At 45.4% G+C, this 15,696-nt stretch overlaps 1 protein-coding gene across 1 annotated transcript in view; it reads left to right on the top strand.

Annotated features, from left to right (window-relative positions):
• BACE1 (beta-secretase 1) overlaps nucleotides 1–15,696 on the top strand; it is a 164,468-nt gene that overhangs the window by 2,224 nt on the left and 146,548 nt on the right. Inside the window, exon 2 of the mRNA XM_069224716.1 lies at nucleotides 10,654–10,742. Coding sequence (XP_069080817.1) covers nucleotides 10,654–10,742 — 89 coding nt within the window. The remainder of the gene's footprint in view (nucleotides 1–10,653; nucleotides 10,743–15,696) is intronic.

Below are 15,696 nucleotides of genomic sequence, written 5' to 3'. Positions count from 1 at the left end.
AAATTCTAAATGTGTTTCCAGACTAATGTTCAAGGATAGTGAGGTGTGTTTTCAAATTGTAATAGAGCAGCAGCTCACTAATATTATTGCAAATAATCCCTGTGACCCATTGCAATTTCTCATATGTGAGGTCCTGTTTTGATCGAAAAGGAACTTTTTATAGATGTTGCATGATGTAGAAAAACAAGCACAACAATTTGCTGCATAATGGCCGTAAAAGACTCCCACACATCACCCGTATTAAGAACTAAAAGAAAGTGGTATTTGAAACAATATTTAAGAATCAGTCACGGCCATCAGGGCATGAGAGGGTTCAGAAAAGAGCCAGATCTATCCGAGGGGACCCCTAAAAGGCTGGGACCCTAGGCCAGAGCCCACTTTGCCTATGCCTTAAGACCTTTCTGTCTCTCATGCAACTAGCTTTTCGTATAAAGTAGTTTAACATTCTATGCCAGCGTGATTGTTGGGAAATATGAAGCCCCACCACCACCCCTACACCCCAGCCTTACTATCCTCTGAGTATTTCACACACACAAGTTAAGCTCGTTTCGTTGTTTTACACACAGTCCGACTGTTTGGCACAGTCTAGCACACTGCCCCAGTGCCTCAAACACCCTCCTCACACATCCCGCTGTCCCGCACACTGTTCTACAAACCGGAACCCCGTCACATTGTCCTGCTTTCTACCTCACTGTTCCAGCACACTGTCCAACACTGCTCCCCACTCACTATCCCACTGTTCACTCGCTGCCCTGCACCCTGTACTAGTGACCCCTCTCACCCCCGCAGTGTACCACTGCCGCACACGCCATCTGTCACACGCGCCCCACTGCTCCCGGTCACAAACCACCCCTCCACCCGGGAGGGAGACACCCATGTCACAGACTCGCTCGTGCTGTGGGGAGGTTACTTACTAATAATTAACATGGGCCACCGACTACTGGAACGTTTTAGGGCGGGGAAGCGAGGGTCCGCCACCTGCACTTGAAAAGCCACAACAGCCACATTTACGTAAATGAAATCACCAGTCATTAACAGGTTTTCAGGAGTCCGAGAGTAGTGTGCGCGGGGACATAAAGGCCCCTGCGAGACAACACATTTCCCCAAAGACACTGAAAGAGCAAACGTGAACCCCGTTCGTACATCAGGCCCTAAATTCAGTCAACAATTTCCTAAAAGTGTAAATAGTGCCCCTATCTTACTGACATGCCACTCTTGACAAAGTTGAGCCCTACATTACCTGCCGACAGGACCGACTTTTCCTATTTCTAATGGCGGTTCCTTCGTATAAAAGCCCCCTCATCGTCAGTCTCCCTAACCGGAGCTACCCAGTTGCCCCGCTCCAGATGAGAGTATCTTACCCAGTCACGTTTTTATACTGCATGCAATATTTGGACATGTCTAAAGTAAGGAGCCATCTTTTCTTAGAATCGAATCGCTTAATCACTGTCCCTGCTGCACACTACGATCGACTTCCAGGAACCTGTTAATGAATGTTTTGTTTCATTTAGCTAAATGTGGCTGTTGGCTCTTCAAAATGCACGTGCCCATTACGTGGAACGCTTTCTTTCCTATACTGGACTTGATAGCACCTCTCCGGTATGCACAAAGCCCAGAACGCTGGTTTATTTACAGCAGGAGCTCAAGCTGTCATTTCACTAATTACCTAGTCTGTTAATTCTCCATCACGTCAGGACGTCACTAGGTGGACGCACTCTTTGCAAATCCCAATTTACAAAGAACAGCAAGTACCAGAAAGCTAAAGCTAGGGCTGGTTAACTCCTCGACCAGGTTTTCTTATGTCGGAGTACAGTGCCTTTTAGGAATGAAAAAGGCACTACCCAGGTGGTGTGGGTAATCAGGGCGATCAGGGAAGGGTATGGTGGGGAGATAATGGTATGGGAAACTTTACCTGGGGAAAATAAATCGGACAAATATATACTATTTCCACTAAAATGCTTCGTAATAATTTATATAGAATAACCTAGAATTTGAAATGCACTGTGCTGCTCTATTCAGTAGCCAGTCAGTCGTGCTTCGCTGCCCTAGCCAGCGCTGGCTTTAGTGCTGTGTGAGGGGTGCGGTCGCACGGGGTGCTGACCAAAATTGGGGGGGCGCTGACCTCAGTGGGCGCTGTGTTTAGCAACAACTTAGAAACTTGCCATTTAAAAGCACCTGCTGAAAAGTTCCTTGTGCGTCCAACCTTCAGGAAACAATTAAAATGTCAAGATAACTCTTGTGATTAATGTTCTTGCTAGAGAGAAAGATGGGAGTTTTGTCTAGCGGCAGTATAAAGTAGCGTAGAGGGTTAACATGCTTGCTGCAAAGAACAGAACTATATTTTATGTGGATAGCTGAGTGGATTAGTAAAGCCAGCCGTTACAAGCGCTTTAAAATGAATGAATGTATGTGAAAGGGGGGCTATGGAGAGATGAGGGGCACATTTGCCGGATGGTAGTGAGTGAATCCGATGAGGTGGGCATGGGATGGGAAGCGTCAAAAAAAGCCTGTCTCACAGGGCACCACCAGCACTAAAGCCGGCCCTGACCCTAGCTATGTATTTTACTGAGATTGCACGTAATATGTGCTGTGCTACATAAACTGAGTTTGTTGCACAGTATGTGTCTTATTGCCGTGCACCGTGTATGAGTAGTCTATTTTATTTATTTACGGGTGGACATAGTGTCCTGTGGGTGACAGAGCGCTTTGCATAGGAAGGAATACAGTGCACGATGACTTCAGTTTCGTAACATTACATTTTGCCGATGAGAGGTTTCAAATTACTGGGTACAATCAATCAAGCCGGGTAGATTGTGTTCTAATTCCTCAGACAGTAATTGTGTGATGCTGGAGTCCAGGCATATAGACCCTGATCACAATTGGACCATACAATTACCTCTGTATGCAGAATTCAGTGTACTAGGCAACTATTTCTACATGTTATGCCCCATTCCCCAGTTTCAACTCTGATTACGTGGTATTTACTAGTCTTGGTAAATATATCACTTTAAGGAGCGGTTATTTACCCAGTCTGCTAAATACATAATGCCCCCCTTGTCCCTTCTCTTTCTGTGAACTGACAGTCACCGCCAGCCCAGGCTTTCTTACCAGCTATGCCACACATGCAGCCATTGCTGCAGAACGTGCAGGCAACATTGTAATGCATTATGCCCCGCACTCATTCAGAGATATCTGCCCTCGCAGTTTAGGTTGCACACACATTCAGCACATAGTCTGCCATTATTTGAAAAGGTGGGCACGAGGTGGTAGCCCAGGCAGATCGGCAGTTTCACCTTGTTGGTGCTGCTGAGTTCACACCTAAACCTTATGTCAACCACCACTTCTATGCAAAGCTACCTAGGTAACCTGGAAACAATCAATCAGTCAGCATTTGTAATGCACAGCACTGTCACCCCTCCGGGTATCTGGGCGCTGAGGGTCCCAAGTCTCCGTCGAACAGCCAGATCTTGAGTTTCTTTTTGAAGTCTGCCAGGTGGGGTGCTGTTCATTGGTGATGGTGGTAGGTGGGGGACAGGCCGTTCCAGGTCTTTGCAGCGATGTAGGAGAAGGTGCGGCCCTGCTGCGGCTGCAAGCAATGTGGGGGGTGGGTATGCAAGAGAGGAGGAGTGCAGTTGTCTTGAGGGTAGATGGAAGTTCAGTCCATGATTGATGTAGGAACGTCCTTGATTGTGTTGCGCTTTGTATGCATGCGTGAGGATCTTGAACTGGCATTTGTTCTGGATGGGGAGCCAGTGGAGGTTTCTGAGGTGGGGGTGATGTGCGTCAGTTTGGGGTGGGCCAGGATGAGTCTGGCTGCTGCCTTCTGTATGGTCTGGTGTCATTTGAGGAACTGGGAGGAGGTAACTGCAAAGAGTGTGTTGCCGTAGTTGAGGCGGCTGGTGATGAGGGCCTGGGTGATGGTTTTTCTGGTGTTGACTGGGATCTATCTGAAGATTCTGCAGAGGGTGTGGAAGCAGGAGGAGGTGACCAGGTTGATTCATGGTCAGTTTGTTGTCTAGGGCGATGCCTAGGTTGTGTCCATGGTCTGTGGGTGTTGGTCCGAATTTTTCTGGTCCCCAGCTGTGGTCGAAAGTGCAGGTGCTCTTCCCAAAAATCAGTACTTTTGTCTTGTCGGGTCCTCAGTGAGCGTTATGATTATTTGAGTGTTGTCAGCGTAGGAGATAATGTTGAGTCCGTGGGATCTGACAACATCTGTAAGAGGGGTCATGTAGGTGTTGAACAGAGTGAGGCTGAGGGAAGATCCTTAGGGTACTCCGCATATGATGTCCTTGGGTTTGGAGGTGAAAGGAGGCAACCAGATGCTCTGAGTTCAACCTATAAGGAAAGAGGCAACCTACTTGAGGGCATTTTGGTGTATGCTGATGTTGTAAAGTCTGTTGATGAGGGTGTGGTGAGAGACAATGTTGAACACAGCAGAGAAGTCGAGGAGGATCAGGGCTTCAGTTTCTCTGTGGTCGAGGAGAGATTGTATGTCGTCTGTGACAGTAATCACTGTGGTTTTGTTGCTGTGGTTGGTGTGGAAATCTGATTGTGATGCGTCAAGTAGGAGGTTTTGTTTCAGGTGTTCGGTGAGTTGTTGGTTGATAGCTTTCTCAAGTACTTTGGTAGTGTAGAGGAGCAGGGAAAAGAGTTGATTATTTTTCAGATTGCTGGGGTCAGCCAAAGGTTTCTTTATTAGGGGTCTGAACTCTGCATGTTTCCATGTGTCCAGGTAAGGTTCTGAGGAGATGGAGGTGTTGATGATGCCGGTGAGTTTGGTGTTGATTGGGATGGTTCCCAGGTTGAAGAGTCTGTGGGGGCAGGGGTCGGTGGATGCGCCAGAGTGGATGGAAGACATGAAGGGCGTGGTGGCCTGAGTGGTGAGTGGAGCTCAGGTGTTTATAATTCGGCTGGTGTGCGTTGGTTGGTTGAGGTAGTTGAGGTTTAGAGACGTAGGTTGGGGGTCAAAATTGTTGTAGACAGAGGTGATCTTGGTGTTGAAGTATTTCAAGAGGGAGTTGCAGAGTTCTTGGTAGGGGTTGATGGTGTTGTCTGTGTTGGGTTGGAGGGATATTGGACAATTTTGAAGAGTTCTTTCGTGTGGTTGGCCACGGTGTTGATGCGGGCTGTGATGTCTGCTTTCTTGGCTTCCTTGATGCGCAGGTGGTAGTTGCTACGGGCTGCTTTATGAGCGGCTCTGTTGGAGGGGTTCCTTGTGGCGCGCCATTGTTTCTTGAGTCAATAGCTGCTGCGTTTGATGGTTCTGAACTCTGGGGGTATACCACCTGGCGTTTTATGAGGTTTTACTGGTTTGGGCTGGTTTCAGTGGGGTTACACCATTGGCACAGTTGGTGGTCCATACGGAGAAGTTATGGACAGCTTGGTCAAGGTCTGATGATGCTTCGGGTTGGTTGGTGCTGAGGGTCTGTGTCCACCATGTCTCAGTTACCTTGCTCCAGCTGTGGTGGGAGTAGCTGTGATGCTTGGAGATGGTGCTCTAAGTGTCGAGGATCGTAAATTGGACGATGGTGTGGTCGGTCCAGGTGAGTTCTGAGATGTGGCTGAATTTGATTCTCTTGCTGGCGCCAAAGATGGAGTCAAGAGTGCCACCAGTTTTGTGTGTGGATTTATTGACTTGTTGAGTGAGACAGTGTTGTTAAGGTTCTAAAGGAGGGTGGTGGAATTGGCGTTGTTGGGGTTGTCGAAGTGGAAATTGAGGTCGCCGAGTGACTTATTGGTAGGAGCAGATGGCTAGTGGTGCAATGAGGTTAGAGATGGCGTCACAGAAAGCTGGTTGGATTCTGGGAGTGGGGTCTGTATACAAGGGTGCCTCTTATCATGGTCTTGATGTTGGTCTGTAGTTGGAAGTTTGGGCGTTCCATGAGGGGTGTGGGGTAGGTAACAGTGCATCGGATAGTTTCTTTGAAGATGATGGTGATGCCCCGCCTTTGTTTGTTGGAGCAGTCTCGGTGTATCCACATGTTGCAGTCAGGAGTTGCAATGGCGATGTGAGGATTTGATGAGGGGTTGAGCCATGTTTCGGTGATGAAGGTCATGTCAGGGGATAGAGTGGTGACAGTTTCCCAGGTTTTCATGGCGTGCTTGCGGAGAGATCGGTGTTGAGCAGGATGCATTGGAGTGGTTCCGGGTTGTTAATGGTCTTATTAGAGGGAGTGATGCGGAATCTTGTGAGGGCTGGCGGACCTGTGTTGCATGAGAAATGGCAGCAGGTGAAGGATCCTTTGGTTGATTGCGGGGTGGGCGTGTGGCAGCAGTTCGTGTGACCAGAGCCAGGTCCAGGAGCTCCTCTGTGGTGTAGTGGCGGATGGCGGGAGGGCCAGCAGTCCTGGCGCTGGGTGTGGATAGGTGCAGAGTGCCGGCGGCACGCATCTGCTGCGCAGCAGTGCTGCAGCCTTCATTAAGTAGGTCCTGGCATCAGAAGCATGTGAAACAAGCATGGGCAAAGCCAACAGGTCTGTCCTTGCCAAGCCTAGAATGCATTTTTAACGCTTTTTTTTCTGTTAACATATGCATTAGACAGTTTAAGTTTAAGCATAATAAAAAAGTAAAGAATGTAGTGGTCTAAATGTGACGTGCATGTTTTTGCATACAATTAAGGAACAAATGACCGATCGCAAAAATAAGTCTATAAAATGAAACCAGACATTGAGCTACCGGCTCTGGCACCTAAATCGACTATTTTCAGGGCTGGCTTGCTCAGAAAAAAACTGTCACTCACAGTGACGAGAGTCAGTGGCTTGGGGTCGGGGAGGTGACACTTTGCCCGATATGTTATGCTGTGGGTCGTGGTAGAAGCAGAATGTGGGTGGCATTTGTAAAGACACTTGGACATACTGCTAAATGAAGAGAGTAGAGTGAAACCTTCGCTGCTGTAAATCTTATTAGAAATTTGCTGGAAAACATGAAACTGGTGAAGCAGTTAACTCCGTCTCTTGGCGTCAGACATAATAAAATACTCCATGCATAAACATTAATCGTCTGATTGCAAAATAAGTAGGGCCCCGATCTTTTTTAGTTGCTTTCTCTCCGGCAGGTGAGACGCTGGGGTCTTTTAATTCGGTTGTTGAAAAGAAGAGGGTGTAATGGGTCACCTTCTTCCTGCAGTCTGACTCTATTAATTAATTATTTGCAAAAAGGAAATAACGTCTGCTGTGGATATTTCAAAGGGTTTATGGCAGTCACCGGAAACTGTGGGCGTGATTAGCTAATAGCCCAAAAGCATCCCTAATCGGGATTACGGCTGTACTATTGGAGTAACACTACACCAGGCGCTGCAGGCCACCATCGGATTTCATGGAGCTGGCCATGTGTTGGTCACAGGCCTAGTACAGAAGAGGCTCACTGCCAGAGTACTGTGAGAGTACCGTGAATGATGAAGGCGATGACAGTATTTGTAAAGCACGCATGCATTTAGCCTCCAGGGCGGTGCTTAATTTGAGCCGGTGGTTTCTGGTGCTCATCACCTGCACTTTATTGTCAGCACAGGAACTTCTGGTGGGTGCGCAGTGTCCTGGCGACATGGCACTGGCACTTTTTTTTTTTTTTTTTTTTAACATATTGAGCACTGGTGGCTCTGTAAAGACAGAGCTGAGACCGAACTGCTAGACGCCCTGGATGGAGCCCCACAGGAAGCGAGGAAGGTCTGGATAGAGTTTAGAAATGGATGATGATCGCGTGTGAGACGGTAAGGCGGAAAGAGACAAATAGTTCTAGTGTTTTTCCTCAAGGATTGGACAGATTACCGCCCGATCCTGCGATCGTAGGTCCTATGAAGAGCTAGTCCTTAGAGGCCCAGAGATGAAATGCAAGTGGAAGGGACCGAGGACCCCCAGAAATAGAGCGCACTGTGGTCGAAGGGAAGGCAAGAATGGTGCTTTGTCCGAGCTGCTCGAGGGTCGCAGCCCTGGAAGAGCAGGCCGGACTGCCCTTCGGGACTGAGGGGCACTGCCAGAGCTATGCGTGTCGCAATAGGGGTAAAGCTAGATTTAAGGCAGTTCACCACCACAATTGAAATTCATTAGTAGAGATTTGCAAATGTCATTAGTGGAACTGTAGGGGTGTGCTGCATGTTTCCATTGAGGTGTTTAGACAGAGATGCCGGTGGGCGCAATAAAAGTAATGGAAGAGGACAGGGTCGGACTGGGACAGAAGGTTGTGCCAGGCCCCAAAATAAGTGGCCCACTTTAGTGAACTAGATAGTTGAAAAAAAGTGCCCCGAGTTTGAAATGTTTGTGATAATAGCAGAGAAATCAAAAGTAAAACCCGGCCCAGCAGACCATAAACCAGGCTCATACATTGACTTGTCAGACCGGCCCCTCGGGCACCACCAGATTGCCCTGTAGGTCTGTATCATCCCGGAAGGGGTGCGCGCAAAGACGTTTTTTAAGGCATGGGCTGTTGCCCAGGGCACCCACTTTTCAAGGAGCCCCTGAAAAAGATAACTTATTTTATTGCTCACATCTGTTTCCCCGTCCCTACCTTTAACATATTATTCAATATTGTTGGCATAAGTGGGCTTGAATTTGCAGTGCTGTGTACACATCTGTTATTGCCGAGATTTATGGGGTGTTGCATGGCAGGATAGGGGTGCATTTGCAGTGCTCTGTGTAGATCATGTGTCTAAAAGATCAGGGGCGCTGCAAGACATGATAGTTGCATTGGCAAGGGAACTTAGTTATATCAGGAAGTAAGTGCCCCCGCCACGTTAGTCAGTATCTGGTTGCCTGGCACCGGCAGGATTTGTAGTGAGATTAAAGTCCTGGCAAGGAATCACCAGCTGACATTCAGCATTTTCGTGATATTGTATTTGGCAGTGAGTGTGTGGGGGTGGCATCGAACTTCTGTTGATTTTTTAAAAAAAAAATTCAAGGTTGGTGGGTAGTCACGAGGAAGGCGTATCTGTCAAGAACCACAGCACACTTAATTCAGAACGCGTCTCCCTGATCATTTTCACCGTTACATATTATTTTCGAGAAAATGTGACTTTCATAAGCACTGTAGCATCTACAAGCGCTGCGAATAAAAGGTGGCTCGCGTTTATCCATCACATTTATCCAGCACTAAGAAACGTCTTCTGTTTTTCTTTAATTCGTGTCTTTGTGTTAGTAGGATCCCGGGTAAACCGCATAGTGCGACCGAGAGAGGACAGGGAGAACACATAGGGTGGTGCGTAGCTGACATAAAAAGGCTCCTTTGTTACTCTCACTGAAAAGCCATCAGTAATTTATACATTATTTTTTTGTACAGGTTGGCAACGCGTGTGGGTGCTGTTTTATGCAGTGCGAGTGTTGTGGGGGTGCAGAGTTAGTGTTGTGGCTTGAAGCGTGGGAGATACTTTTTGAAGTGTGAGAAATGCCGGGTGTAGAGTGTGTGCTTAAGTGTGCAGTGGTGTTAGTGTTGTGACCTGAAGTGTGGTACTCTTGGGTGCAGAGTGAGTGTTGTAACAAAGTGTGGGTAGAGTTGTGTGCCGTACATGATGAAATTATGGTGTGATATGAGTGACTCAGAATGTGCAGCAAGGTCTAAAGATTACAATGTGTGTTAACAAGGATTGCTGTAGCGTACAGTGCTAGCCCTCAAGGGTAAGCTCTTCCCTCCACATCTAACTCACCAAACCTCACTCTACCTCTGTGACCTCCCACACAACCCTTCTAAATTCTCCTGCATTCATCTCACCCTGCTACTATTCTCTCCCTAACCCTTCCACATACTCTTCCCCCTCCACAACCCTTTACTCATCCCAAGCCTTTGGGTTGAGCAAATGAAGGATATACTCCCAATTAACACCTCTGGATTTATTTCCTCCTCCACCCCTCCATTACTCCAGTCTAACTAACAAACTCTCATATCCGCGGCTCAAATTAACTCATAATAATACTAAAACTGTACTCATTATTTAACAATACTAATCCATCACTAATTCTTGTTGGGTTCCGGAGTAGCGTGCTACTCATCGAAAAGCGCTTCGACGCCTCGTCAGGGGTAGTAAGCGCTATATAAATACGATTACAATTACGCAGCGAGTGATGTGCAGAGGAAGAGTTGAGGCATGAATGTTGGGTTCTTCCAGGTGTCAAGTAAGTGTTGTGACTTTGAGTGTGGGTGCTGTTGTGTCCAGTGTGAGCGATGTAGGGTGAGAAGCGAGTGCTGAACAATATAGTGTTGAGTGTGTGTGCTCTAGAGTGCAAGGTGGGTGCTGTAGGGTGTAGAGTGATTCTAGTGGCTTGACACATTAGTTTTGCTTGGTACAGAGGGGGTGTTGTGGCTTGCAACTGGAGTGCTGTTCTGTGCAATTTCTGAAATGTGGGGTCCAAGTGAGTGCTAAAGAATAAAGTGTGCGTGTGGCCTTCGGCGTGGGTGGTGGACGAGGCACAGTGAGTGCTGAGGGCTGCAGGATGCATATTGTGGCATGAAGTGGGGTGCAGTTTGTGTTGTCTGGCGGGATTAATAACACGCTTACTGGATCCTACAGCACCAACACGGCATTCTGCATTTGTGGTTTCTCTCTTGTCCTAATCACTTCACCTCAGCTACATCGCTCCTTTTCGCTTCTATTACCTGTCTCAGCACTTCTCTGTGTAGCGCTTCTTTATTCATTAACTCAGCACCTATTGCCTTTCTCATTTTTTCCAGTTAAATATTCTAGTGGATACGGGCAGTAGCAACTTTGCTGTGGGAGCCGCAGCCCACCCCTTCCTGCGGAGGTACTACAGGAGGCAGCTGTGAGTATAAGGGGTGCTACTTTTTTGTAGTCTTTGCACCCTCCCCCCCATGTTGACCCTTATCTGTTCCCCTCTACAATAATATGTGCTCAGTGCCCACCTTCCCCAACTGCTCCATATTTTATTGATGTACACTGACAACCTTTTATGGTCTGGCCTTACAGTGCACCTGTCACCAGACAATCATGTGAACTTCACTAGATAGCGGCTTTGGCTCCGCCCACATGTTGGGAGCCAGGGGTACATGTCTTGGTTGGGCAGAAGTTGTGTGCTTCCACAAAAAAACATCTGTCCTTCAAACAGTTGTGATCATTGTGTTAAGTTATCCAGCTGCCCAAGCTTGAAGTTTCATGGGCAAGCACAATGGAATGCTATTAAAGTGTCTTAGTTAACTAGATCAGTGGTTCCCAACCTGTGGTCTGTGGCCCCCTGGGGGTCTGCCGCAACGCCTCTTCAGTATGTCCGTGACTGCTGAGAATATTAAATAATATTAACAGAATAGGCTCCCAGCTTTCAGTAATGACTCAGTGGGGGGGTCCCTGGATTCCAGTAATGATTCAGTGGGAGTCCCCGGGTTCTAGTATTGATAAAGTGGGGGTCCAAAGTAGTCAAAAGGTTGGGAACCATTGAACTAGATAATTTAAGTTGTTTTTCTCTGGCAGCAGCACAGACGGGAGGAAGGCAGCCATTAACCTACATGGACTTTTAAGTCGGACTTGACAGTGCAACTGTCACCTGACCTTTTAATATACACCAATATTATTCTACAGATCTTTGCTTGATGCAAATGCTTATCTGTTCCCATTCTAGTAACCTGTATTGCTTCACATTACCATATAACATTCCTTTAAAGCAAGATCTAATTGCATTGGTAGTGCTTGTTGCTTATATCTAGTTATGTGTACAGTGTACAGCACTCTCTGTACTTCTCCTTTCTAAGGATATTTACTCTGTGACTCTATCCCACTACACCTTTTAAGATGTTATGGGCCAGATGTACAAAGCCATTTAGCATTTCTAACCGACTGAATTGCTATTTCGGGCCGTTTAGAAATGCTAAATGGGCTTTTCATATGTACAAAGCCATTTAAACAGTTGCAGTTTGCAATTTCTACCCAGTAGAAATCGCAATTTGCAATCCTCTAAATAGGAAATCGCAAATAGGGATGACCTATTTGTGACTCCTCCTATCTGATGATGAAGTAGTGACCACTCTTTTTTTTCCTACCACTTTCTTTTTAATGATGCTTGCTCTTTTTATGAGCCTGAAAGGATACATAATCATTAATAATCATGTTATTTACCCGAACTTTAGTCTTGCAGCTTGAGACTATTCTAGAGGCATATACTGCAAATTATTTTGCAAGATTTTGAGTCTGACAAAACATATAAAAATTAACTTTTTCACTCTTTTGTTTGTAACCTATAGGTAGAGTCTAGCCCCCTCCATGTTCTTTGATGGGGGGGGGTCCCCTCCAGTTTCATTACGCCACTGCTGTGAGCTGACAATGCCCCTCACCATCTTCAAACTTCTTTTCCCTCGTGATAGTGATTTGTGAAGTACTTGTATAGTTTTGGTGTTTTAATCCTTCATCGCTCTAATGCTGAGCGCTACTTCACTGTAGAGGTGGGTGGGTAACGTGACATTGGAACAGAATCTGGCTACAAAACTATGGTTACAGGTCAATAACCTGAACCTCCTCTAGATTCACAGGTCGTGAATAACTGTTCAGCAGCAGCTCACCTTGGGTGGAGGTTGTGGAGAGCAAGCAGATGAAACTAAATGTTTTAACCCCGCCTGTTCAGTGCCGCATCCTGTCACTGCTCGACTTGGGCACCGTAGTGTTCAGTAAAAGTATCTGGTGAACAGCACAGCTTCCCACTCTTATTTTAACAACACATTTTCTACTAATGCTAATGAATCACTATCTAGTTGAATGCGCTCTGAGTCTGGACAGTGAAGTCTTACCAGTCTAAGTTCAATTCTGTCCACAATATTACTTAGCGCCTGCCTTATCTAATTAAGGGATGAGACAGGATTCCTATATGGAACACTATTTCAACCCGAAATTCTGGGTTTCAAGGAAAAACAGGAAAGTTGACTGTTTGATTGATACGAAAGAATGAAACTCCCTTTGGAATGAAATTGTGGCATCTCCTCATCACAACGCTGTCAGAAGTATCAGCAAACATGGCTGCCTTACCATTGGTGCCAGAACTTAACTGCCCCTGGTCAAACATGCAACAGCTAGTTAGAAAGGAGTCTTAACAGTGAGCGGTTATAAGGCTGCTTTGTGCATTGGTTCAAAAGGCGGAACACAAGTCTATTTAGTATTGTATTTAGGTTCCCTCTCGGAGGTGATTAACGACGTGGTGGATAAACATCTCACCCCTTTAGTAACCTGTGGGTAACAGGTATGCCAAAAATGATATTATATTATATTATTTATATTATTAAAATTATTTATTTTATGCTCGTCACAGAGATAGAAATACACCCTTAGGAAAGTGTAACTTAAACGGATATCATTCAACTGTAAGAAATAGAGAAGAATAAGCAAGTGGGAACTGTTGATGGCTTTTAGAGAAACACCACGTGAAAAAAACTCTTTCTTTTGCCTCAAAAGAATTTCTTGCAGTTGGTGTTTGCTCCGCTTAAGAGATCCATACATTAGTCAGGTGAATGTCTACATTCCTAGAATTGATGACTCACACTGCTAATTTTAGAGTGTGCGATTCTTTTTGTGCAACCTTCGATTCCTGCATTCTTATCCGCTGTGGAAACGGGTGCATTTTCTCATGGGGTGCAATGGACGTGCCCTTCAAGTGAGAGATCAGTGATATTGGAGGAAAAGTTCATATAAAGATTTCTAACCGGTGCACTGACAACACATGAAAGGTGGTGTGCACATTTGGATGTGAATTCACAGCATTTTTTGTGTTGGTTTGTTGTAAATAAATCCATGGCGGCAGTGTGTGAATATTTTGCATATGTATAGTTGATGCAACTTCATCTTGTGAGATGTCATTCAGTGTCTGTCAGAATATCTGGAAGATGGAAAGGAACCAGATGTATGTCATGAGTAGTTTCCTCAATTTTGTAACTCTTACGCTGCACTCAAGAGCGTATATGATCGTGTCCCACCACTTTTCTAGGAAAAAAACATTCCCGTAGTGTTGTAATATTGAGATCTGCACCACAGAACCCCCTCACTTGAGTAAGAAAAGTGTTGATTTCAGGTATATGGTCATGAGTGCTCGTACATTGTTTGGCTGTACAACTATGTTTAAGATAAAATGGTGCTTCCAAAATGTAGATTTTCGTAATACCCCAAGTGTACGTAATACAATTTCTTTGTATTACTGTCCCTGCAACACCCCCAGGTGTAGTGCGCAAAATATTTATACAATTCCAATTAAAAGCATGCGCTTCACAGCCCAGTATTTAACTCTTTGCACTACAATTAAAAAGAATACGTTTTTGTCATCATGAAGCTTCGAGTAATTAGGTCAATTAAAGCTCGTACTGGCCACAAGCATCCTTTACATTTGCGGATTAACTCATAGCACGCATCCGGGCAGGAAGGCTTTCTTAGCTGTCTGCCCTGCTTCAGTTTCACCGCACACAGGACTCCCTAAATGACACTTCAGCTGAGGCACTTAAACTGTCAGAATTAACCATCTCGGGACGGTTGTCTTTTTACAAAAAGTAGGGGAACGATGTTTAATAAATCATAAAAGTATGGGCACATCTTGCCCCTCCGATCCTACCCACTTTGACCACTGGTTGGCATGTGTGTGGCCCTAAGCCATCATACCCATGAATTTTGTGACATTCCTCACTGTAGATCACTGGGACGTCTGTTAAAGGAGAATGTGGTTCAGAAAATGTTTGACTATACATTGAAAGTTTTGCAAATACTTGGACTGTAATTAACTCCACACCATGGAATACTTTAATCTGAGTTAATTTGTAAATTACTTCTTTAACTTCATGACGGAAAACAACTGGAGGAACAGTTACTTGACTGTTTTTACTGTTCTGGTATGGTTGAAACAAATTACAGATCCTTCAGATCAGTTGTAGACATGTAGTTGCCGTTTTCTAACATTGGAATGACATACTGTGACATTCTCATGTTATATTTTCTAGTCTTTACATGCTTGTTTTCAGATCAATATTTCTTACCTTTGCAGTGTGAAGAAATTTTCTTTTTTACTGATTGATCTGTAGCAGAGGAACCTCTTCTGTTGCTTCATTTTGAATCAGCAATGTTACTTGTGACAAGAGCGACATGTGGTTCTTACCTTTGACTTTGTTTTGGTCGTATGTTTGGTGGTCTAGATGTGAATACTATGCAGCGCCAATTCTTTTATTAGAAAAACTCACTTGTCTGAGGTTGCATTTTCCCACTCAGTTGAGAAGCATTTCAGATCTCCTCTGAAGAAAGTCAATCAAGGGAAAGTATCCCTTGCCACTTTCTAATGTGGTGGAGCCTCTGGGGTCTGAGGCCCTTTCTCTTAATCTTTCACAAAACGTCTGTCTTTACAGCTTCAAGGATTGCTGTCAGAATGAAGCAGTCTGCTGAGCATGCCATTGATTATTTATGTTGGTGGACCTTGGAATGTTAATTGTGCATTTGCCACTCTGTGATAAGAGCCGCTATGCTGTAAAGCTGTGATTGTATTTGTGATGTCATTTTCTTTTTTTAAAAATCTGTTCTAGGATGTTAACCATCACTACCACCCTCAAGACCATCACTACCCTCGCTCTGACCACCATCCCCACCACTGCCACCACCCTCACCCTAACCACCATCTTCTCTCAATATGGCTTTCAATTCCTGTATAATCTTTTTTTTTTTTTTAACAGCCATTTTAACTCCTCCCTTGATTGCTGTTTTCATGGAAAGTTGTGGCCTATGTGTGCTTAGTTGACTCGAGTAGCTTGCAG

This window comes from Pleurodeles waltl, chromosome 3_1 (genome assembly GCF_031143425.1).
Source record: "Pleurodeles waltl isolate 20211129_DDA chromosome 3_1, aPleWal1.hap1.20221129, whole genome shotgun sequence".
NCBI lineage: Eukaryota > Metazoa > Chordata > Amphibia > Caudata > Salamandridae > Pleurodeles > Pleurodeles waltl.
The sequence above is the reverse complement of the archived record's forward strand: the minus strand, read 5'-3'. Positions and strand labels throughout refer to the sequence as shown.